The following is a 26,913-nucleotide window of genomic DNA, read 5'->3' as shown; positions in this document are numbered from 1 at the left end:
TAAATAAACTTTTAATTCTGAATGTGCTTGATTTTTTTTCTGAAGATAGAAATGGCTGAAAGCTTAACTAAAACTAGGGCTGGAGCCTCTAATAATCTGCTTTTAAAGAAGGCCTTGTTATTCATTGTAAACTTTGGTATCAAGGGTTGCAGAACCACCGTCTGTTGCGCAAATGCAAAAGAATGTTAAGACTACAGTTTGTGTGTGCTACCTCACATATAAAGAATTTTGTTTTCTTTCTTCATCTTTATTTGCAAAACTTTTCATATACTATTCTTTTGTTTCTGGTAGATAAGAAGCAGGTTAAAGTGAAAATTTTGGGTGGTGTGAATTACTGGTTAGATTTTTTTTACAGCAACACAATAGCATTTTATTGCAACAAATATTGAGAAACAGTATGAAGTAAGAATAAAGTCACTAATGATATTTTATGTGGAACATTAGATACACATTCTATATGAGAATGTATATATATAAATATATTTTATTAAAAGTGCACAGAGCTATTGCTGGAACTATAGGTGTGACAGTGGTTTATATTTTGTTCTTGTGCTTTATGTAAAACCATTGATACAGTACCTTATTTTCTAACTTTTTGATCTTTCTTGACTTTTAGAATCTCTTTTCCTATCCGAACCCTAATATAGTTGATCAATCTGCCCCTCAGCAAGGTGTATGAGCAGTAGAAGATCAGAAGAGGGCTTATCTGGTGTTTCATAAGGAGGGAATGAAGAAATGCAAGCTGAAATTGAAAAAAAATAATTGGTACAGTACTTGGTAAACTTGTGTGCTTTGGAAAGTGAAACTTAATACTTTTTATAAACAAGGCATGTCCAAAATGAGAAATAGTTGAAGCTGTAAATCAATGTATGCAGCTGTCAGTATCAACTTGAGACACAGTATGAGCTAACGAACCCTTTAAATTAGAGTAAATGATTTTGATATTGTATGTTGTTTCATCACATCGTATAAAAACTAATAGATTGTATTTGCTCATATATTGTGAGTTCTGTTATTCGGATCTCATATGAGATAATTGTATAAATCCATATTTTTAAAAGTGTTGATGGCATTTACACATGACTTAAGAAATTTTTTTAATAATTTTTTGAGTTTATACAATTATTAACTTGATACTTGGTCATATGTCAGTTACTGATATTTAAGATTTCATTTTGAAATGGAAGTAGATGTTTTTATGAATTTCTCATTAGACATTAATGGTATTTTATCCATGTAATATAAAACTTAAAAAGTTAAGTATCTCTTAATTTTTTTTAAATTTGTAGTAGTTGTTTTTTAATTAGCACTTTTAAAAGTAGACATTTTCAAGATTGCCTTATTATCTACATTTTTACATTTGTATTTTTTTTTATGTTTATCTACTTTTACATACATTTTTTGTACAACATACTGTATATGTACATGCAGTGTTTACATGTTTATGTATATAAAGGAAATTCATTAAAATCTTGAAAAGTACTGTACTTAAAATTTCTTTTGTGGGCTTAAGCATTTAGTGTGTGTTTAGTCTTGAGTGCAGAATGTATAAATGTTTGATACATGAAAAACTTACAATCAAGTTGCTAAATGTGGATTGAAGGGCCCATGATGGAAATAAGGAAAAGCATAAACCACTGTATTTCAGTCTTATCGGTGTGTCCCTCTTTACACACTGGAGAGGGTATTGAAATACGGTCGTTTATTACTTTAGTGTGGTATGTCTGTAGATAGATTCTATTGTTCGTGTAAACTTTTGTGTGTATGATTGCATGAGCGAGCAAAACCTTGCTTTTCCAGACTAACTGGGGCACTTGCCAGTTTATTTTAGCATTCTTTCTAGTTTTTATCCTAATTTCGTTTTGGTTTCTCACTTGTAGAAAGGAATTAATTTCATTGACATAAGAATAATCTTTTTGCCAAGCTTCTCTCTCTCTCTCTCTCTCTCTCTCTCTTAAGGAAAAAGAAATAGGTAATACTGCATTCTGCTAGGATAAAGTAGTTAACCAGACCCTTGTGTCACATTCCAAGGCCCATAGAGTACTAGACCAAAGATTTTCATCATAAATAAGGCATGAAAATTGGAGCAAGACAAAGCCAGAAAATTTGGGCAGGTAGGTGGGAAGAGTTCAAAAGATAACGATGAAAAAAGAGGGCAAGCCAGAGGAACTGGATCTCAAAAGGGATCTGCAAAGAACCTTATATACTGTTCTGCTTACCATGCACTTTGTCAGGTACACAACTGTTAGTTGACAGTTGGCCCTACATGGAATACTACAGTAGTAAGAAGTGGAACTAAATTGCAACAATTACAACATTATTTTAACCATAGTTTTAGAGATGGAAGAAAAGCTCAAACAATGGTAATGAAGTTGTGTGAAGTAGTTTAGCAAGTTTCGAGGAAGCAACAGTGAAGGACTATAGAACATGGTAGAATATTGATTTACAGTATACAAAGTTTATTGCCTGATTGAATGATTTTATATCTAAAACTAGGGTTGACTGCCAACATTGTTGACATTGAAAATAGACATGAAGTTACCATATTGAAACTTTGTACTGAGACAGTAAAAATTAACTAGGTTTTTTGGTAAATATCAAACTTTCATACGAGTTGAGAAGATGGTAATCTTCCTAGGGATAAATCTGTCGTCACTCCCCAGCCAGATCATAGGACGTATGAATATTTTTGATGTTTGAAACCAGTTTAGCAATATCACCTCATTCATGTTAAAGTATCTGAAGTAGATTATCAAAATCTTTTTAAATTCCTTCATAGCTTCAAAGCAATAATAGAAATATAAAGCTAAGTGGTTTCTAGCAGTGATACTGGAAAGTGAGGGTTAAGTTGCATGGGACAACTAAAAGCACAGTAGAAAAGAGACATCGTACAGTATACGATGAACTACGTACAGTGTCAAAGGATCATGAAGAAAGCAATGGATTCCATAGTTTCAAAAAAATGAAAGGAATGTAGCCATTACAGTACTGCCTAGGAGAAGATTGGAGGAACAATAGAATGTATATTTAATGCTTTAATAACAAGTATTGAAAATTTGGGCATAACCACTGGTGCATGTAAGACAAAGATATTAGTTAATTATTACTGATTAAAATAGGACTGTATTTTGTCTGTTATAGTCCTTGAAGTGGGAAAGGAGGGATAAAAGAGGGATTTTGCAATCTGGGAGGAGGAAAAGAAAGGATAGCCAGATATAAAATTTGATAAGAATTTAGTTGATGAGTAAGTGTTTACAAGACTGCATGAAAATAAGTAATACTGTACTTATGAAGCTCACTGGGACAGAAGTCAAATAAAAATATAGAAAATAGCGCAGCAGTTAGAAAGAGGATCTTGTTAAAGACATGAAATACAGAATATATAAAGGTAAATTTGTAGAATCACACAGTATATGGTAAACTGTTTCCAATAAGGATTGATTAAGCTGGTGCAAAGCTTTATTAATTGTAAACATAATCAAGTGAACATCTTAATAGAAGTTATGGGCCGACATAGGGCTGCATGTTGAATGAGTTAAAGTAAGAGATTTTCTAGAAAGATGTTCATCTCTTGGCTGGTCGTGAATGAGCACTGTATTTTGTCTTGTATATGTGAATCCAACTAAATTGTCATTTTCCCAGGATTAATCCTGCCAAGACAGTTTAGAAACTTTTGAATGTTTGAGTTACCATAATGTAGCAATTGGTTAGCTGCTAGCTTAGTTGGTTAGGTGATGAGGCTCCATTGAGAAAAATTATCATTTTGAGATGCAAGTTAAATCCAAATCAGCACTACCCCTGTTGGTTTAGAGGCAAAAGGATGTACTTTATATTATATACGAGTATATTTATATATACACATACACAATAAACTGCATGCATATTTACTCCATGCAAACATTGATTTAATAATTGAAAGTTTTTCTTATGTGCTTTGTTGTGTGTAAATGCTTGTTTGTCATATTTCTATTATTTAGAATACATACTGAATGTGCATTTCTACTGTTTGCTATCTATTTTATAGAAATTAAATCTGTGTTACCTTCTTGATATTAGAAATATTGGAATAATTGGCCTTTATCAGTGTGGTTTCTCTAATTTTTTGATATTTGTATTTTCATTTGTGGGTTCTTTTAGCTGACGCTAATACCCATGCTGATGAACATTTGAAAATGGTGAGAGATCTTACCTAGTCATTTTAAGAACTATACTCATCTTTGCATTTTCCATCATTGCTTTGGGTTTTTTTTCTAACTACATTAGTTGTGATTTTAGTGCTTTCAGCTATTTTGTATAGCTCCAGGTTTTTTTTAAAGCCTGCATCTGCCTTTGCAGACTATGAGTCTTTAAAGCAATCGGCCTGTTGGTGATTTTATTCATTGTTTCCTGCGAATACCACATCTCTGGAACATGGTCACTTCAGGCTATGCTTGTTCTGTTTTTTGAACTATCTGTTTACTGAGTTCACATTTCTTTTTTGTTCCCAGTTGAAAAAACTAATTGTTCCTATTAGGATGCAAACCATTATATTTATATGAATGCTCTCCTGGCACAGCTGATTGCCATTTAAAGCTTTATACAAGGATTTCAGTTTACTGTGTTAGGAGTAGCTGCTTGTCCTTGTGGGAACTACTTTCACATATGGGACTCTAATGCCAGTTCACCTTCACCCAGCAGTGTGTGTAGACATTTTACATGTGTACTTGTAAGTTGACTGTGCTGCAATTTAAGTCAGAAATTGGTTTGAACCATCACTAGAGTCTCTAGTAAAACTATATTTATTTTAGCTATGAAGAGAATAGGAAAGGCTTGGATGCATAGGCCTACCATGTTTGTCTTTATACCATTTTCACTTGTTTCACATGTAATTGGCACCCTTTTTTCAAGGTAAGTTAACTGTGCCCTATTAAAGAATTTGGTGCTGCAGTAAATTAATTTTTTTCAACATGTCAGGTGTAAAATACAGAGTACGCCTCAGTGTAGCTTCTTGACTGGAAGTTAGATCTCATTATTTGTCAACTGCTTTAAATGAAAATACACTATATTAATATGTATGCATCAGATCATGTTTTAGGACAGTTTGGATAAGTTAGTTATGTTTTACCATTGGCTTCAGTACTTATTGGAGAATGAGATTATATTTTTTTCCATGTTTTACAATTTTAGGATATGCATGTTCCATTAATTTTTTTCCATGGTTTACAAGGCTAGGCTGTACATATTCCATTAATTTTTGTTCCATGTTTTGCAAGGTTAGGCAGTACATATTTCAAAAGTTACAATGTTTATCAACCCATTGTCTGTGAATTTAAAAGAGTTCAAGCTTAATAGGATATTCATTAGGGAGCGCCTCTGATTGGTTCCCTAGGCTTCCAACATTGCTGACACAAGAATCTTTATTGTCAAAGACATGTTTTGATGTTGGATTCTCCTGTGCGGGTTGGACTTGGAATGAGTTCTCATATATGGTCTGCATTTTCATCTTTCTGTAATCATTATTTTCTGGAGGATCTTACGGGCCCTTTCATACTACCTTCTGATGTTATCATCAATATCAAGCCTGTCAACACCACATCTCTATTCAGTTTCCTTAACTGTACAGATACTACCCTACACACGAACAAGTTACGTTCCGAACGGCCATTTACATCTTGAATTGTTTGTAAGTTGTCTTCATATCTATTTTAAGTACAGTATGATACAAAGTCAGTACAGTACTGTCCTCTTTGACCCTAAAACCCAATACAGTACTGTACAATATACATACAGTACTGTATTTTATAGAGTACAGTACTTTATTAATACAAATGATACATAGAACTTAAATAAATTGCGATGATAATACAGTTGTTTTTCATACCTTTGAAACTAGTAACATAGGCTTAAGGTGATGGATGAGAGGAGGAGAGGCAGTGTGGAATTACAGGGGCAGGGGTCTCAACGTCAGTGTCGTCTTTGGCAAGGATTTCTTTTACATCACTTTCTTCTTCATCTGAGGAAGAAGCAGTCAGCGGAGGTGGGAAGGCTCTTGAGGTTGAAGGCATTGGTTTGAAGAATTGGTCTAAGGAAGCTTGCATAGTTTTTCTTTTCATTGTATATGAGACAATAATACTACATAGCATCATTGATGGTTGTTGCTACTTTTGAGAATCTCTCAGCATGTAAGTCCTGATTCTCAAAAATAGTTAAAGCTTTATCTATAAGAGAAAACCCCTCAGCCATCAATTTCATTTCAAACTTTTTTAAGGGAAGAGGTTCTTCTTCATGTTTTCCTGTTCTTTGTATTCCTTCCAGCTCCATTAAATCTTCATTTGTTAACTCCTCTGAATGAGACTCAAACAGCTCTTCTAGTCCTCTTCCCCTAAGTCTAGCTGTGGCTTTTCACTTCTGTTAACGATTCCCTTTACCTTCTCCTCTTGATTAAATCCCCTGAAGTTGTTGACAAACTGTGGACATAAAGTCGTCCATGCTCCATTCATGTTGATCCCACTTACTTCACTTCATGCAGCATCAGTAGTCTTGATACAATTATAAATGTTGTATCCCTGCCAAACGTCATGTAAGGTCACACCAGGGTCATTTAGTTCCTTCAATGCTTGCCTGTAAGTACGACGAGTGTAATACGAGTATTTCTTGAAGTTGGCAATTACACCTTGATCCATTGCCTGAAGGAGTGGAGTTGTGGTAGGGAGTAGAGACAATTTTCACATCAGGATGGAAATCATCTAAGTGCAGTGGGTGCCCAGGGCCATTATCCACGATTAAGAGAATCTGGAAAGGAATCCAATTCTCGCATCAGCACAGAAAGTGATGGAAAAATCAGTCTTTGAATATAGCAAGAGTCACCCAGGCTTTGTTATTGAACATCCAGAATATGGGTTTTATGTTGAAGTCTTGTGGTGCATTGCCACCCAGCAATAAGGTTAGCCTAACCTTTGCCCCCTTATATCCTGACATCATCTTCTCTTCATGACTGATGTATGTTTTTTCTGGCATTTTTTTCCAGAAAAGGCCTGTTTTGGTGTACAGTTAACCCTTGTTAAACCGGACCCCGTTAATCCGGATACCTAATAAGACGAACATCGAAGAGGGTCAGCCGATTTAAAATACGTAATGTTCGACCATGATTTAAGATAGTTATTGTTCCTATGCTTGTCGCGTACTGTTTTCCTTTTTATTTACCAAAGGTAAATAAAAAACTTTGTATTTTTATTTTATATACTGTATACTGTTCTGTATTTGTACTCACTGAACTGAAATGCTTTTAACTTGTAACCAACTTAACTTGTTCACAGTACGTACTGTCATTAAGAAACATTCTTGTCTGGAAGGGTAGGAAGTATCGTAGCCAAACACTGAGCATTAATAGTTTTACCTATCTGCTGCCTGACTGGTAGCAACAGTTCAATGCTTTGTATGTTTTTAGGAAAGAAAAGACTTGACAAAGGTAAACTTTACGAAGACAAAAGCCGAGTTGCTGAACAATGCTTGTGTTTACGTGACAAATGACATGAGAGAGAGAAAATTGTCAATGCTTGTGTTTACGTGACAAATGACATGAGAGAGAGAAAATTGTCAGTTTCCTCTGTGCAGCATAATTCTATCCTCGAGAAATTAAAGAGAAGAATTTTGTTTTAAAGGTATGTCAATGCAGCATTAGTAAATATCTTTTGAAGCAAAAAAAAAAAAAAAAAAAAAAAAATTTGTTGCTCTGAACCAACAATTTTGCACTCAAAGTAATAAGAAGGAATTTATTTTATTCTTCATGTAATCAGTAAAATGCATACATTATTAAAAACTATGTATTGTATTCCAAACACTTGCTTATGTCATCTTCAGCTTCTCTGAGCAAAATGTTCTTTCTCAGACAGAATACAGCTAAAACTTGATTGGTTGGCTGGTTGCCATGGAGGTCTGCTAGCCAATGATAGCCCTCTACTTCTGTTCTAATTATAGGCATATGTCGTGACGCCACCAAGTTTGAACGTTGCTGTGATCGTGATTATTTGACTGTATAACCTTTCTTATCAAGATTTTTCAGCTGCTGCTTTGTCAGAGCTTGCTGCCTCACCACTAACTGACATGATGCAAATCAACACATTTTTTAAAGCGATGAAACCATCCATAACTTACAGCAGATAAAACACAGCAAATGTTTCAACTGCAGTGCTTTCACCAGCCTTAGCCTTCAAGTCATCGAAAAGGGTTTTAGCCTTTTCCTGAATCAGCATGAGGCAAAGTGGTACAGACCTTTGTTTCTGTTGTTCCATCGAAATACTCAGAAGTTTTTCCATTTCTTCTACCAGCTTTCCCCTTCTTTTTCTTAGTCCCCCGGTTATGGCAGGGTTCTGCTCCAGCGTCATGCCATAAGTCGGAAAACGCCATAACTCGGAAAATCAGCTCTTATGGCGCCATAATCCTAGTTCGGTGCCGTAACTTCGAAACATCAGCCGTAAACCGGAACCGATTTTTTGATGAATATATTTGAAAAAGCGCCGTAAGTATGGAACACTGTAAGTTGGAGCTGCTGTAACCCAGTCCCTGGGTTAGAGTTCTCTCTGCCTATGTGAAATTGCACTTACAGTGCTTTTTCAAATATATTCATAAAAAAATTGGGTGCTGTAATTTGGATTACAGCGTTGTAAGCGCCATAACTCACCGGCTCTATAACAAGGTGAGAAAACCAGTTTAAGGAGCTGTAGCCACCAGAAAGGTTCACTATATGGAGGTTCCCTCCTATGGGAGGGTTCACTATAAGGAGGGGAGAAAACTGGTTTATTACAAACCTGTTTCTTTCCCCAGGCATACAATCTCTCTCTCTCTCTCTCTCCTCTCAATCAATTTTTCTTATGATATTCCGAGTTACAGCAAATTCCAACTTACAGCAGGCCGCTGGAACGGAACCCCCACCATAACTTGGGGACTGCCTATAATTGCCACCTTAATTTCCATTGAGAGAGCGTGCCACTTTTTACCACTGCCACTATTTTCACTTGCCTTATGCTTGCCAGTAGCCATGGTAGATAAAGGATGGGCTAAATATTTCACGATAAAGTCGCAGGAATAGCTGGGAGCACAATAGAGAATGTTTTACCTCTAGCATAGGCACAAGAGTCTGAGGTGGTGGGTTGGCATGGGCTATGGTGCTGTACGGCATAGGTAGTGACAAAGTTTATAACTAAGCAGAATTAGCGCGCAGAACAAAATTTGAACTTACGGGTGGCAAAGGTGAGAGCTCTGAATGCAATTTAAGTTTGCGATCAGTTCAGAGGTCTGGTTAAACAAATCATTTATAACTAACTAACTAACTTTTGTTCGTAACTTGAATGTTCATAAGTAGGGTAGTGTATATATTATGGTTTTTCCAGTGCACTAAATCACCTTATCACATCATGATTTCCAGTGTAATTCCAATTGGTAGGTGACTTGTTACTTTTTCAGTACTGTATCTTGTACTTAAAAAGGCCTCTCTTCTTTTATCTCTTCCAAAAGGAGATCTTGTTTAGTTGTCCTGGCATCATTATTATTATTATTATTATTATTATTATTATTATTATTATTATTATTCACAATGTATACACATACCAAAAATAATTAGGCCATTAGTTTGCTACGTAACCTTTCTCAGAAGATTGTAGAATGCCCATATGAAAGAAAAGCAAAGAAGTTAAACGTTAGCCATGTATGTATAACAAGTTGGTAAGAGATAAGTAAGAGGCTATTTAAATAATTAATATGATAAACAGAAAATAAGCACAAAATCTGTGCTGTTTACATAAAAAAGAGATGTTTCCAAGGCTTTCTGCTATTACAGAAAGTAAGGCACAGCCCAAGGATTTTGGACACTGGTTATATGGCCAGCATCTACCCTAAGGCAGTTGAAGACTGCTCTAAGGATGATGTAAAAATCATAAATAATGGTTCAGAAACAATAATGGAGCAAAATATTTAAAGGAGAATATATTAATCATTCTAAGTCTGGTATCCTAGGGTCTAAAGTGTGTTCATGGGCTTTCACAGCCCTCTGTGTAGTCTTGGGCACACATGAAAGAAAATTTGTGACTAAACAACCATTTCATTTTATCATAAGGTCTGTACACGAACTTAGCCATTGGAACTTGTAACCATATATTTGAGTGTAATTGTGAGATTTGATAAAAGAGATATATTAGGCTCTTATTCAAATAGTCTGAATACTGTGCAATGAGTCATATGCATATCTGTTTACAGTGTGTACGTTAAAATAAGACATAGAGGTACATTTTCTTCGTGCACTTATGTAATGTGTTCTTGTTCAAAAACTATTTGCTGCCTGTGTGCTCTAATAAGTTTTCACTCTCTCTATTCTCTAAGGCTAGGTAGTTGAAAAAACACAGAGTAAGGTGCTATTCATGAAGTGAATCATCTTTGAGAGCAGACAAAAATTTTGTTGCTAGGTTGTCTATGAAAATTGTTTCTCCAATATCTACAAGAACACTTTCATATGTAAAGGTACTAGCCATATGTGTGTCGCCTATCATACATCTGAAAGTACAGTAATCCAGAAAATGTGTTAGTTTGGCATATGGGGGAAGTCCCCTTATAGACACATGCTGAATTGCTCAACAATTGAAGCACAAAACATTTAAAGCACACACACACTTGATATCAAAGATGTTAATCATAAAGCACTGCACACACATTTATGTCCAAGTGTTGCCCCAAAAAACACTGTATTTTTTCATATCGTAGCTGACTGAATGATGTTTCTTATTCTAAATGTTAGCTTACTGATATGCTCATATAATAATCACAGTTACTGCATAGCAGTTAGCAAGACTCATTTACTATTCATTTTCTTGTTTTTCAGTCAGTATATGAGGATTGCAGTTTACTTTTTGTTGAAAAGGTGTTTTTGGTCTCTAGTTGAATGTAGCATTTTCATGTGAAGTTCTTGTTAAATCATTTACATCTAAGCAATTTGAATAGCAGAGGTAGTGCCCCATTTTACTTGTGATCTGGCAAATAACTGTGTTTGTTTTAGTTTATCTTCCCAGTGCAGTATAAGAAAAGACTTTGTGATACTGCTAAATCATGAAGTCCAGTAAGTATTTTTAACCAATTGTGATTGACTGTTCTGTATGAATCTGTTTTCTGGAGTGGTTTGAAAGTTATTGCTTTGGAGTTTGATGGAAACTTTGGTTGAGATGTTTCTAGAGGATTACAGGCATCAACGTCAAGTACATCGAAGCCAGGTCCCATTAAGTCATCTTTCTGAAGAGGAAATCAAAAACTTGATTGATGAAAAGAAACTTTAAGATCTGTAACAAAGTGAACAAAATATCCAGTGGGAAACATCAACAGAAATGCTCAGAATAAGACACTGAATTTTTTTCTTTTGGCATCACATATCCTTGAAAATTCTAATTGCTTGCAGAAATCACTAGCACTTCACAGTTGTAGAATTAAGAAAAATGTTTCTTTGTTGGCATAGACGTGTGTCAAAGGTGTTTAAGTGGTGTCCTTTCTTTCCTCTGTATTAGCAACTATGGCTGTGAAGCTTTGATTGTCACGTGTTGCTCTTCAGGTATTGATCCCTGAGTCTTTCAGCCCTACTAAAACTGTCTCTGGAATGCTGCAGGTGACAAAGGTAGAACGGAATATAATACCCAAAGTGTGTTTCTGATAAAAGTGTTCTTGATAAGTTCTTGAGTGTGTAATTTTCCCCCTGCACAGTAGTTTTCAGTTTAGTACAGCTTAAGTGAAATCTACAAATTCCAGTAGTTCTGAATAAAAGTTGAAAATAAACTTTATCAGAACATATGAAATTCATTTGAATGAAAAATTATTGAAGAGTAAGAAATCAAAACATTCACCTTCAAAATAGTGTTTTAATTTTTGTAACTGCAATAACTGGTCAGGAAATGTGCTGCTTCAAAATCTCCTGCTGTGATTGTCAACACTTCATAGTACTGGAGTGTAAATTGGGTGAGTATATATGTAGACTTATACAAGGAAGTAGGAAAATAAGTTTGTGAGTACCTATTAGTGTTAAACTGCAGCACTAAAATGTATATTAATGTTTTGAGTTAATTTTGTGTAGCTTTAAAGAAATGATTATCAGACAGAAATAAATTCCATTATGTAAATCTAGTGCTTGTGTATACAGATTTTTGTTGAAGCTAAAAGCACATAAACACAAGCGTAGGTTTTTACGTCTTAGTAGTGTTGTGTACATAATAATCTGGTATTAATCCTCTGGGCATTCCAGACATCTTAGACTTGAAGCTTTATGCAGTATGTTACTGCATTTTACGTAAGCACACATCACATTTTTCGTGTACTGTATACAATTATACGATCTGTGCCACTTGACTGGATTCATGTTGCCAAGTGTGCTTTTATATGTTGGTTCACTTACACATTTATGTATAAAAGTGATAAATATCATCAGACAAAAGAATCAGCTTTTGGAGTTTGCTTGTATTTCTTACTTCTATCATTTAGAAGTTGGTGTGAAAGTACTTTTTTCTTCTTGTGTAAACTTTTGTATAGAAAGATCAAGTGGGTGAGTAAATTTCTAAGTATCTATCTGTGGCTTGTAGGAATATATTAAGGGAAGGAAAAATGGTGCACTTATGAATATAAATATGAACATGTTTAATAAAAGAATTTATGAGGATGCTCCTAAACTGCTGCCTCCTTGGGAAAATTAGATTTATAGCAATGTCTCGTAAACATTTATGGGATTGTATGGTTCTTCTTAGGAGGTAAAGCAAACCATTTTAACAAGTCCTGTGAGAAACTAAAAGTTTAATTTGGTGATGTGGCTAATTAATTTGGTGATGTGGCTAAATTGTGTAAATTCAGTAAAACTGTTGAGAACTCATTGAAAGAGAATTCCAACTCTGCCATAATTTTAAACATGAACAACAGCCATGCTGATTTTTTATATTAATATACTGTGATTACAGAAGTTCTGTTTAATAATACCCAATTCATTATGGCTTTTCTAAAAACCATCTTTTCTTTATTTGATGTCCTGTTTGAAACTGGTGTGTATCAAAATCTTCATCCAGTAAATTAGACAACTTGTTAAGTCACATGGAAAAGATTTGAGAGTAACACTGTTGTCAGAGATTTAGTTCAAAGTCCTCAGTACAGAAAATTATACCCTGTGCTATTTTACATTCATAAGGAATTGTTTAGTTTTTGTAAAATTGGTCAATCTTCATTACGCCTGTTCTGCTGACTTGTATACTACTTGAAGCTTTTTATTTTAGGCTGATATTTCCTATGGTTGTTCACTTGTGGGATTTATGCAGTGAAATGCAATTTCAATTCATAAATAGGGATCTCATAGCAAGGAAAAAGAAACTAGTGAATATTTGGGTGGGTTCTCCATCTCTAATAAGTTGTAATAGTCTTGGAACATATGATACTGCATATTTGACTTTTAAAGTTGACTCTTGATGAATTATATTTTATCTTTTCTTTGTTCGTATTCTGTTTGTATCACTCATCAGTTGTCATTATAATGGAATGGGGATGTATCACTCATCAGTTGTCATTATAATGGAATGGGGAATCCAGTCATTTTTTTATGTTTTGCTTTAGAGGTGAATGTGATATCTGTGATAGCTTATTATTATAGTGTTCACTGGGATAAGAGTCATAAGTTCTGACAACTCCCAAGGAAAATTGACAGGAAAATAAAAACATATGCCCTTCATATATAAGAACAAATTAATGACTGTAGACCTGGACTTATTTTTTGTTGGTTGAGAACGAGTTGTAAGAGCCAGTAACTGCCCAGAAAGAATGACAGGAAAATGAATAGCTTGAATATGAAATTATACCAAAAGTTGATTCTTGTTTCAGCGAGTTGTAGTCCAGAGGCACCCATCGCCACGTTTCATTGCCAGACGTGAGATCTTTTTTATCAGTGAGTATTGTAAACTTCTTTATCGTGCTTTGCTATGTATACTTACTTCGATGTCTGTTCAGATATGAATGCTAACAACTAGTCAAGTTTACATTTCTACTAAAGGGAGTTGTTATTTGTCATCTTAGCCATGACGTAAAGAAAGAATCAACTTTGTGGGATAATTTTTTTTTTTTTTTACCTAGGGTCTGTATTTTCAGTATAGACACATACGTACTGTGTTTTTGCTGGGAATTTAGTTTGGTTATTTGAGGAAATACCAAAGGGGTAGGTGGGTGCATCAGTTTGTAAAAAAGAATAGTGTAACTCGACCATTGAGCTGTGCAATTGGGATCGCAGATAGGGAGGTGTATAGCTGATGAACCACCCCTTTTATCTACTGTGACCTCTTCTATTGACGTTTCATAAATGTTCAGGTTTTGTGACTGAATTTGTAATGCTTTGTTTCCTTTGTTTCTGTGCATGTAAGCAAAGTAATAGTCTATAGAAATATCATCATGAAAATATTTTACTATGTTAGGAAGTACAAATTCTCTTAAGGATCAAAAGTCAACAGCACTGCATAATTCAAGATAGGGAAAAAGAAAAACTCAAGGGAAATCATTATGCACCATTTTTGTATTAGAAAGAAGTTAGTTGGGTAATGATGAACTCTTAAGTTCTTGAAGTATCCAAATGCTGTAGACCTCACAAAAGGATGCAGAATGCCTTATTGCATTCAAATCTTAGCTATTGATTGGTGTAATGGCAGTTAGTAAAAGAGGTAAAGTGTTCATGGTGTTTTTGCATGTGTGGATTTTACACCTTCTGGATAAGTGGCTTTACAGCTTGAGAGTTTGGGTTAATATACTTAAAATTTGCTATGTTGTATGTATATAAAAATAGAATATTTTGTTTTAAATGGATCCTTTATGACTTAATATTTGCATATACCAGTATGAATTGCTAGGACTTTAATGGAAAATTACTGGATAGTGATAATTAAGGTAATTAGGAAAATATTTTGTGGATTTTTCCCTACTTTCATAGGTCATAATCTAATTGTTTGTGTTTGATTTTGTAGGGCCATTCTCATGATTGAGTGTGTTAAATCATAGTTTTACTGTTTATAGAAATTAATGTATGTTTGTCTACTATATTTGCCGAAAAATAGGGTAGAAATGATGTTGGCTAACAGTTAGTTAGTTATAAATGAATTTTTTTAACCAGACCTCTGAACTCTGTTAGGGTTCTTCTCGAGCTGGAAAAATGTTGGCTTACAGTATACTGTAGAAGTCGCAATAGTAAGTTTAATGAGGATGGTCATTCCCACACATCATTTTACATTGTGGTGCTCTCGTCTTGCTTGTTATTTTTCCAAATTGTTTAACCAGCCTCTTTTACAAGGCGGGTTTGTCATTACTTCTTAAGCAAATTCCAGTTGCATCCTCTTGCACTGACCAAACTAGATAGATGGGTATGATATCTCTTACTTTAAGATCAAATTATCACTATGTATAAGTATCATCTCTAAGCAGTTTTTAACAATGTGCTTTTAGTGAGTACGTATAGATGTGGCATTCTAAAGGGTAGTTTTCTTTGGACCCTTGTTGTCATTTGATTTTTGACAGGATTGTCTTTCTAGATAATTAGATTTTAATATGGACAGATCAACATACATGCCTAATGATGATGGCCTTTAGTGCCTATACAAATTTATTTTTTCAGTCATTCTTGCCCTTTCCAAGGATACTTAATCTTATACAGTATACATATTCTTACAGTACTACTGACAGTTTTCGTAATTTTACTTTTCTAGATTTGACTGCAGACAAGAACAGTAAAATGGAGTTTCACCTGTTAATTTGTCTGCAATGTGAATATGATCAGGAACTTTATTCTTCTTTAGGAAAGATTAGTTCCTGTGAACTTTAATCATTTCAGCTAATTTTTGAAGTGTCATCATTCTTTTTACTCCCAGTTTTTCTGTCTTGTGCACTTTCTGCCTAAATTCTCATGTGCTTAGGTCTTTCTTTATGCCCATTCTCCGTAATTATTTTATTAGTCTTTGCCCTGCTACATCCATATCTACTGTAAAAAGTGCTCCTCTCCTGTTCCCAGCACATGTGCAAATCATATCTTCAAAATATTCTTTTATTTTTCTGCATCTTTAACCTAATTTGCATTCCATATTTATCCCTTTTGATTTTTATCACATGATTTGTACAGTGATGATAGTGAATTTAGCATACCTAGTTTATTTGAAAAACCCATTCTTACTGTTTGTTTTATCCTCCAGATACCTAACAAAGGTTTGGGACAGATCTGTAATAGGTTTTAGTGTGGCATGTGGCTGAACTCAAGGGAACCCTAACACAGTTGATTAGCTGATCATGTACTGTACTGTCATGCTTTGATACATTGGGAATTGGTAACACTGCACTTACTTCATATTACCTTAGATTTCTATTTCTTAGCACTTGAAAATCATAATTTACAGGTGCCCTAAAGTTATATAAAGTTCCTAGGGATTTCAGTCTCCACTGAAATTATAGCATCAGTACCACGTGCTTCAGATCTATTATTTTACCATCACAGGTATATATTTCTCTTGTTTGCAGATGTCATTAGCATCCCAAGATCTTTATCTTTAGTCAGAATTTCTCAATGTAGTGGTTTCTACTTTTCCAAGAGTGATGATAATACAGTGGTTACGATCATTGTCGGAAGGTGTCCCGTTTTTGTATCTTTAGTAAGATCTTGGTAAGATCTTTTTCAACTATGATCTCCCTCTGTTGTCTCAGTGCCAGAGCCTGTAGAATTATTATAAACCATTCCCCTTGCAGAGCTCCAGCATTTACACACTTGTTTAGGTAGCATGAAGTCACACTTCCCCTTTACCAGATGTTTATCGTTCTTTGTTAATGTAAAACCTCATGTGGCAGTGTTATTGATGCTAATGCCAGTAATTATGTGTTGATTTAATGCTGCTTTTAAACACCATGCAAAATTGCCTTATATTTTTTGTGTTGGATGCAAATGGATTTTTTTGAGTGCTGTGTATGGATACATCTTGCTGTATGTCTGTCCATCAGTCAGACTGTATCAGGTCTGTTGGATGACATTGCAATTTGCTGTCACACGTTTATGAACATTGTGCAGATTCATATTACTGGATATTTGTCTTTAAATGATGGCATAACACAAGACTTCTTAGCGTGCTACCAAAATTTTGTTGCCTATCCCAGGGAATTTAGAATAGTACGGTCATATTTGGGGCGCAGGATAAGAATTTAATGTACTAATAGTGTTATTAAAAGTACTGACTGAACTTAAATTCTTTTTACTTACACTGCTGTATGTAATGCAGAACATCTTCCTCATCTCTTTTATAGATAATTGTTCCATCACCAATAATGTTCTCTCTCTCTCTCTCTCTCCTTTTATCATATAGCTACTTTCTGTGCCACTCCTCCATAAAAGGGTGAGGGAGAACATTCTCTTCCTCTCAAGCAAGCTCCTTACACCCACAGTTGACAGCTTCCCACAATAAGAACACATAATCTTTTAGTCATCCCCACCCCACCACCCTCTACCTCTACCTCTCTCTCACTGTTGAATGGCAGTCATTCGATTGCTCAATTTGGGGGCCATTTTTGTATCTTGCCTACAATGGAATTCTCTTCCTGCTTCCATCTTACCCAGATTTTGTAATCTGCCATTTTTCATTTCGCAGGTGCACCATTGTCTATAGGATTAGGCTCATATCATTTCTTCCCTTTATTGTGCTGCTGTCCATTAAGCTTGGAATAGAAAAGGCCAGTTGTGCGCCCAGCCCATCAGTCTCTGCAAGTTTATCAGATTTTGTGCTTTTGCGAAGTCCCATGAAATCGTATTTATCTGTGACCAAGTAGCAACTCAAATTCTAGCAGGAGTCATGTCACAGCAAGAGAATTGTTCTCACCTACAATCTCTTTGTTTAAGGTTTGATTGTATTTTAATGGGCATACTTCATATTCCCTGCTATAGGGAGTGATGTTAAATACAGCTGTTGCTTCAGTGGTACTTCTGCAATGGATGATTTCTTGCAACTTGGACTGGTTTGGTTATTCATAATGCTGTTGACAAGGGAAGCAGCACTATCACATAGAATGAATACCAGGTGTAGCTTGGTGCTGTTGACAAGGGAAGCAACACTACTATTCATCTAGTAGATATTTTTGTTGCATCTTCAAGTAAAAGTTTCATGAGGCACCTTATTGTCGAAAAGTTCAGTGCCATCATTGTTTACGTATGAACAGTGATTTTCTTTGACATTGTTTAGTAGCCTTCTGGGATGAGCTAGTAACAGGAGCCAATTACCATCATAAATGCATTCTTTTCATTGAATATACCTGTACAGCAATTGCCATGAACAATGCTTCATATCCCATATTCTTCATATGAGATGGTATAGTGAGCTAGTTGCGGTAGTCTTCACCTATACAGTAGTTGTAGAAAGTGTTTTCTTTGGCTTTTAACTTCTAGATTGTTGTCAGGACTTTAGCATTGTACTATAGAATAAGTTACTTGTCTTTCAACTTCCCTTTGTAGGACATAGAAATTTCTTTTCTAACTGTATCCCATGGTTCATAGGCACACATTTGTGGTGCTGTCAGTCAGCCAGCAGATGATGATCTGCTGTGTACTAGAGAATAGAGTGTCAAGGTTTTGTAGAGACCCATAAATTTGGGCTACCTTAATTGAAGGGTGTAATTAGAAGTCAGTTTTCTTGTAGAAGTTTGTTATATACCTTGGTCACTTGACAGTTCAGTGTCAGAAATGGTAATCATGAAGTAATTCATTCTGACCATTAAGTTACAATTTGTTTAATTTGACTGGGTCAGTCAAAGGAACCAGTCTTGAATGAGGGTGAAAATTTGATGTAGAATTAACTTGAAGGGCTTGGAGAGCCACACAAGATCAAAGGGAAGAAATTTTAGTAAAAGAAGAATGGAAGTGGATCTGAGGCTGAAAAGATGTGCTTTGCTGAAAACTGAATGTTGTTGTATTATCATGGAAATCTACTTTCATTGTCTACTGTGTAGACATTCAGTTGGTTTATGTTCAGCTGTTTATTTTTTAATTCATAAATGATGTCCTTTGATGAGGATGATGAATGCCACACTCACACTCATAGTTTTCTTCTGATAGCGGTTATTTGTGATAAAATAAAAATGTCAATTATAGATGCATTGAACACGCTGCATCTTGGAGCATTTTATATGGGGCAAGTCTCACTGTAGCTCAACTCTTTTGTTTACTTCTAAATGCTGATAGGATTTCTTCATAATGTTCAAACATTTATGTATAATACTTTTAAGTGCGCTATATTTTGTAAGTTATTAAGGATTAAAATGTAACCTTACGTCATATATGTGGTGTGTATACTGATACATAATTTTTATATTACTGTAAACTATACTGCATTTTTTATATTTGAATAAAATGTGTAACTGTGCACTTTGTTTAATTAAGTCATAAGTACAAAGCTGGTTATGAATGTCATTGTGTCATATACAGTGTTGTTAGCTATGTGCATTTTATGTTGTTATGCTCTTTTCAGTTTTATTTTTAAGTTCGCCATAAATATATTAATGGTCTTCAATGAAATATCATGTATGTAATTGCATGTACAGTACTTTATACAAGAAACATTTCATGGATCAATTCTATTGATGATATTTTCCCACTAATTTTTCTGTGTAATATTTATTTTGTCTTTTTCTTTTATTCACTGTTAATCCATTTCCAGTATGGGAATTCTAAAATTACTTTTTTCTTTATTCATGAAGGATATTTTTCATTTGTATCTGACTGAGGTTCATACATGATGGTCATGGTTAGCAGTCCAGGACAGAGACTTCGTTCAGCAATCATGTTATGTTAGCCGTGACTGTTTTACCTCTCTGAGAGACTCCAGCAATGACTTGCACCATTTCATGGGGGAATCTTTCATAGGGAATCCCTCTTATTTGCATGGGAGCTGATAGTAGCTGGAACTAGTGTCAGCTGCTGTCAGTAGCAGGTACATGTAGAAGCAATAGGAGAGCAGTTCTTCATTGATATCTAGTCAAGAATCTATCTATGCAGAGGGACTCTGTGGTGCCCACTGGGAAGGGCACTTATCTCACTGAAGAACAGTCCTGGCAATGCAGAATGAAGTTTCTCTTGATATCATTGACAAAAAGTGGTGTCTGGATGTCCAAGTGCTTATATCAGTTAAGTCAAGAACAATTAAATGTAGACAACACTAGTGTGTGTGTCTACCTTTCTTGAACTTCATCATTGATGCAAACCACCCAAATGCAAGAATTTGGAATTGCAATAGAGATGACCAGTCCATAGTTACCCATCACTCAATTTTGCTTCAGAACAGTAGCTAAACAACATTTGCAAGATTCAGGTTATTCCTTGCAGTTTTGGTATCCTGTAGTTAGTGGCAGCCCTCCTTTTGTCTCATCTTTAGTGGACACTCTTGGTGTAGCATGAAGGGGAAGTCAGATAGGGGCAGGAAGAAATTCCATATTTCTCTTTCCTCCCCATCATCGCTGTCAAACATTTCCGTTCTCTCTCACATAACTTAAGAAAAGTGGAGAGGGACTTTGGATTATTAGATTCCATGGTACCCCTGCCAGAGATGGTACATAGTCAGCAGTGGAAAGAAAAGTTGGAGTTCTGCATTCTCTATTCCACAACCCAGTATATTATTAACCCTTAGTGGCAGCAAAGTGATCTGTAGCCAAACCTTTGGATGCAGTAAGGCCTCAAGGTTCTTGGGTTTGGAAGAAACCAGACCAGTATTCCAGGCTCTTTTTTCTTTAGAAAGGGAAAGAAAACATTCTCAGCCCTTCCTCCTCCAGCAATGGCTAGGTAGGAAGGAAAGGGAAAAGAATGGATGGGAATGTTACCAGGAACTGTCCTGTTATTTTGGTTGCTACATTAGAGGGTTGCTTATCTTGCCTTTGGCAATAATATGAGGACAGTGAACAGTCCTGGATACTTTGGGCCTCTGGGGTGAACACCTAGCCTTATCAAGATTACCACCCTTCCCTCTCTCAGGCACTGATACCATCTTATCTTCCCCTTCAGATTCTCAAAAATCTCTAGCCTTGCTGACAGGGTTTAAAGAGATGATAGAGGAAGTGCTAGAAGTTGTGAAGGACCAGTTTGAAGTGTTTCACAGTGCCTCGCTTGAGCAACTGGGACTGGAATTGGGTCTTTTGGAGCCCTAACCATTAAGGAGCAATTGCTGAATGACATCGTGCTTAGACAGTTCTAAGAAACATTTGCTTGCAAGTACTTGTGTATCAGAATTCATGTTTTTCCTGTTCTGTCTGCCATGGAGCCATTGCTACTGAAGACAGCTCTTCAGGCGGCTATTAAGGTTCTCAACTGAAGTCATCCTAGACTTTGCTAAGAATAAACTGAGATGATGGAGAAAGATGCAAGAAGTTGTAAAGAACCAGTTTGGAGGTTTCACAGGTGCCTCTCTTAATGAGAGGGTGACTGGGAATGGAGTTGGGTCTCCAAACCTTAATTATTAAAGAGTTTATTAAAGAGTAAGTGCTGAATGACTTCATGCTTAGACAGTTCCAAGAAACATGTACTGTACTTGCAAGAACCTGTCTATCAGAACTTTAAGTTTTTCCTGTTCTTGCCTGCTATGAGGCTATGCTACTAAAGATATCTTTACAGTGGTTACTAGATTCCCAACTGAATGTCATCCTAGACTTTTGCTAAGAATACACTTAAGAGTTGTCTGGTCAGTGGGTTTCTTCTATGCTTCTGCTGTGGGAAAGTTCTCCTACTTTCTTTTGACAGGCAGGGCAAAAGGATGGTCTTGTACCCAGTAAGCAGGCAAGTACCTGGGTATGCCCATCAGCACCACAGACTTAAGGAGGTATTAGCACCGATTCCTGTCTAGTCAGGAACAATCAAATTGGGTTTGGTGGGTTGTCTTTGGCCACCCGTTGTCTTGCGGGGGCAAATTCCTGCTGTCTCTTTTGTGAAGCTGAGGCACCACTTCAGCTCCTGACGACTGCCCTTCTCTTATGTTGTAAGTCACAGAAGTGCTAGTTTAGTGACCGGACAACAGGAATCCCTTAGGGGGACTGTTAACTCCTTTCCTAAACGCATTGATTTATGGTTGCACCCGAGGTGGTCTAGAGTACTCTTCAGTATTGTTCGTAGGGGTCCTTCTGGCTGTAGGTCTTGTCTCATATGCAGGTCATTGTTTTGGGAGTACGGGAGGTGTTGCTTCCCAGCAGGCTTTCAAGACTTGATGATAGGTTACTCGGTAGTGCTTTTGTTACGGCACAACTGTAGGAGTACCTGGTGGAGCAAAAGAGAAGCACTTGCTCTTGTTTTGTGAGGTGACATTTATAGATGCTTGAGTGGACAGTTTGCCACACTTTTTGGCTGTCTGCTAGTGGAGAATGGGCTGGTAACCTAGCTCAGTGGTTGGGTTCAATGTGGTTTGGAGGAGTACTTACTCCGTCAAGTGGTGGCATTTTCGGTTCAAACTGGGATTTTTTCCCTGTGCTTGATCTTGTAGTTTCCATACTGAACAGAGTTTTACAGTATTCTGAGAATTATCTGGATTTTGCACTTTCAGCTGTTTAACTTTTTTTCGTCTCTGTTGATCAATAGGATTGATTACTCACGATTTCAGATTGACCCTCTGGTTACTCATGTGGCTGATGGTTGAGTGGCATCTAGTACTTCTGACTCTTATGAACAGGGGTCTCCCTTCAGTCAGAGTGACAGTTCAGCAGGTCACAGATTCTGGTTTGTATACCTGTGAAAAATACAAATTAATTTTAAAAATTTATTTTGTCTTCAGGCCTCAAAATTCTTTGCCTTTCTCAAATTTTACTTTGCAGGTAAGCAGACTTTGTACAGTTAACACTGTTGTACTCCATAATTCTGTTTATATGACAGTAACAAATATTACCTCTCAACCTTTTGCTTAATCTTTCATGTACTAAAAATGTGTGTGATGAAAGTGGGCCAATTAATTGAATGATTAATGAAGATTGAAAAAGGCAAGAAAATTTACCATATTTTATATTTATGCACCCCAAACTTAGAAGCCAGATTAAGAAAAAGATAAATTTTAGGAAACTATTAGATACAACGATAGAGTGTAACAGTCGTAGGATATTCTAGTAGAATGAGATTTGAATTGTTGTATTAGGAGTGACAGTATTAATATTTAGGAAGTGATGTGAAGGTGCATCTTTGTAGCGAGGAACCAAGAGGGAGAAGCAGTACTGTAATTCTTCCTGAGCCAAAGATTGAAGATGCTGAACATAGTGTTTTACAAAAGCTAGAATTTTAACATAGTTAAGAGATTAGTGAAACAGAAACAGATTTCATTATGATTTTATGATGAGTGTAAAGTAGATGGTTTCAAAGTAAGTGATTACATTGCTGTAAATGTTGTGGATGCTCAGCACAACACAAAAGGCAATGCACTGAGTTGATGGTGAAGAAAGAAAGATGGATAAATAGACAAGAATTAGTGCTTGACTTTTTAGAAGTGAAGAAATTAGAAAATATAAAAAAAAGTGTCAGCAACTATATATTGCACGTGGTAAGTGGAACTTGAGAAGCATACAACAGGCAAAGAACTGTCTGGTACGATTGAGAATGGATGTAGAGTGAGACGTTTGGTGGAATTAACATGCACTAAGGGCAGATGAAGAAGAGAACATAAAGATGATGCATTATGAGGTGAAAAGTAGAGAGGTAATTGCCAGAGCATGCCTCTCTTTGCAAGTTCCACTTACCATTTATATTTTATATTTTCTGGCACTTTTTCTCTATACACAATTGCTTCTTCAATTCTCAGTTATCATGTTCTTATTTCTGTTTATTTATACATCTTTCTTTATTATGAACTCAATTGCATTGATTTTGTGTTGGAGGATGGTGCTGGAAGAAAGGTCAAGAAAGATTATTAAAAAACAATTCTGAATTTGGATTTATTCTGGGAAAAGCAACAGCCTCAGTCTTTATAATGAGGCAGTTGCAGAAAGACAATGCAGAGAAAAAGGAAGGAAGAGGTTCTGTCTTGTATTTTTCAACTGGATAAGGCATTTGAATAAAATGCTATGAAAAGTATTTAGATACCCTTTATAAAGTCACAGGATGCCATAAGGATACTGGATAAGTGATGGTACTGTATTATAACTTATGACCCAGGATGAAGACAGCTGCAGGTATATCAGAGGAATTATAGATAAAAGGTTGGATTTCATCAAGGATGAGCACTTTAAAGAGCGAGGACTTAGGAATGTTTTAAAAGACTGAAAACATAAGGGGAGATATATTGTTAAAAAAATAGCAATGGAGAAATTCCTGACCAAGTGGTTATTTGAATGCTGTGGGAAAAGTGTAACGGTGCAATACTGTTGCTATAGATGGTGTCACAATAGATGCTCATGATTACAGCATGTAAAAGAAGTTGGCTTTTTATGCCCAAAATTATAAGCAATTATGTTTAAAAGATCGACAGAATAAGGTCTTATCCAGGAAGAGGTGAAGTAATTTTGTGACTCCTTAGTTTATCTTATCCACCATGAAGTTTTCTATGTTCAGACACTGCACATTAGTGAAATACTTTCAACTAAGGTGGTGCTTTGGACCACAAGAAATGACTAACTATTGATTTTGCAGAAGAACACCAAAGGTTGAATATTATATAACTCTGGTGCAAGAATGTCACATGAATCATGCAGAGTTCCAGTTTTTGAATGAAGCCTCTGTCATTTAAGACTATGCAGTATTAACTTGGCAAGGTGAGAGCAATTGTAGATACATAAGCAAAGAACTCTGTTTCTGTTTATATTCGATAGCAGCGTTATAGACACGTTTGCTAATACAGAATTGGACATTAGAAAGATTCCACAGGATACAACTATGCTTTTGGACTTACAACTGAAAAAGTAGTGTGAGTTTTCAGGATTTCCTGTGAACCTAATATCTTCTTTGTTGGGCCTGATACCTGCAAGCCTGTCTTGAATTCAACAACATAGAGGCACATTTTCTAATGGCCGTACCAACTGTAGGGTTCTGTATCATTACAGAACTAATCAAATAGTGCGCGCGAGTCCAAATTATCTCTTCCTTATGGATCTTTTCTGAGATGTCCCTTCCCTGAAGAGTCCAACCTGATTCCATTTTACAAGTGCTTCTGATTATCTTCTGGAGAATGTTTTTGATGTCAGTTAGCCATCCAGTCACTCTTGGACTTGATGGAATGGAACATCACTGGTGTCAAGTGTTGTGGAATTTCTTACTTTTTCAAGGCTGCTAATCAGGAGGAGTGAAATATCTGATTCCTGCTTTAATTGAGGGTTGGTTGATTCATCTTCATCATTATGTTTCATATGGACATGCTTCAGAATTTATTCCTATTCTTATAGTGGCAAGTATGGCCATATACTAATATACCAGAGTTTTCTCATAAAAATACTCTGTGGACTTAGACCATTGAGTATACTGCCTTTTGCTGGGTCATGGCCATATAATAATCCATGGTTCCTTTAAAGCCCTGGGCTACTTTTACTTATCTCAATAGCATGAGCCTCAAGTAAATTTTTTGTTCCAGTCAGTTAATTCAAAAGTTTTCTTTAGCAGCTCATTCCCTGTGAGGCTCAAGAAGACAGGTCTGGGTATGACCGATTTATTTTTTGGAAACCGGGTATACATTGAGGAATGCATATGGAAAGGAAGTGACCGACTTGCGGATTCCCATGTCATGCATTTGGACAAGAATTTGCGTTTGTTAGATGACATATAAATGAGAATAATTTGCATTACAATAAACGTACAAAGTAGTTACATACACTGGCGGAAAGGCCAGACAGTAATGCGTATGGATAGATACATAAAAAATATAAAATAATAACGGGTAATATACATTAATGCAGAAATGAAGAGGAGTTTGATGCCTTTACATCCCACCTGAATTATAATTAGGGGTTAATGCATATGGTGTGCTTGTTCTGAAGCAGATTTAATATTTACAAACAAAATTAATTTTTTCCATACAAACTCATTATTTATGTCATGTCCCACCTTCCAATCCCATATTATTTCTCACAGCTATTTTATGGTCTTGGCTACAGTAAGTTAGGCTCTTGTCCTCTTAGAACTTCATCCATAGGGTGCATGTGTGGTGCAGCTACCCAGCCAGCAGAGAATCATCATCATGCAGATTTGGAATGTAGTGTATAGAATTTTTAAGACCGTTAATGGGTCTTACTATAAAGGATGGGTTACCATTAGAAAAAAATGTTTTTCTAAGATATTGCCTGTAGTGTAAAAGGGTGATCATCTTCATATCATTCATAGTAAAAATACATTTACCTGAAAAATTACGATGAAATACGTAAATTTTGACCCTGTCTTGTTGGAATTTCTACCCTGGGATGTTTATGCATTTTATTAGACATTACTGTAATTGAATGCAGATTGTTTGATTTTTCACATCGTCATGCTCTCATCAAATGATAATATCAGGTCAGCTTTATAATATCTCTTGAACAAGTGATTTCAGGAATCAAGGTATGGTATACCCATGTCTGAGAGATGAACACTAACTTTTTTGTTAGAGAAGGAATGATTGAGAAGTATGTTATTCAGGAAATTTACTTTTACTCTTGACCAGAGTAAAATTTAGTCTGCTGGTGCTTCCTAACATTTCCTGCTGTTCTTTTTAACAGGTAGGCCTGTCAATAAAGCTGATCCAAAATATAGCATTTAAGATATCACGAGTTTGGTATCGATACATGTGGTCCTCAAGAAAAATTAGTTGTGCATACCTTCTTGTATTGTTTATTGCAGCTAAAGGTCAATTTGGAGAATAAAGTACAGTACTTGACTAGCCTTCTCTTTTTTTATGTATTTTTGTATGTCCTTGATTACAAATCTGCTACCCTGTAATATGTATTTAAAATTCA

At 35.7% G+C, this 26,913-nt stretch overlaps 1 protein-coding gene across 8 annotated transcripts in view; it reads left to right on the top strand.

The window, feature by feature from the left end:
* Positions 1–26,913, top strand: part of nmo (serine/threonine-protein kinase nemo) — a 298,234-nt gene that overhangs the window by 257,008 nt on the left and 14,313 nt on the right. For 2 of the 8 annotated variants that reach the window (XM_067090985.1, XM_067090976.1), the window contains exon 10: positions 668–1,482. The exons of 2 other annotated variants lie outside the window; for them this stretch is intronic. In XM_067090985.1, coding sequence (XP_066947086.1) covers positions 668–686 — 19 coding nt within the window. In that variant the 3' untranslated portion in view covers positions 687–1,482. Of the gene's footprint in view, positions 1–667; positions 1,483–13,860; positions 13,925–15,722; positions 15,791–17,639; positions 19,404–26,913 lie in introns of those variants that run through there. 4 more of the 8 variants (XR_010850785.1, XR_010850783.1, XR_010850784.1 and 1 more) reach the window with 4 other exon arrangements.

This window comes from Macrobrachium rosenbergii, chromosome 4 (assembly GCF_040412425.1).
Source record: "Macrobrachium rosenbergii isolate ZJJX-2024 chromosome 4, ASM4041242v1, whole genome shotgun sequence".
Classification (NCBI taxonomy): Eukaryota; Metazoa; Arthropoda; class Malacostraca; order Decapoda; family Palaemonidae; genus Macrobrachium; species Macrobrachium rosenbergii.
The sequence above is the reverse complement of the archived record's forward strand: the minus strand, read 5'-3'. Positions and strand labels throughout refer to the sequence as shown.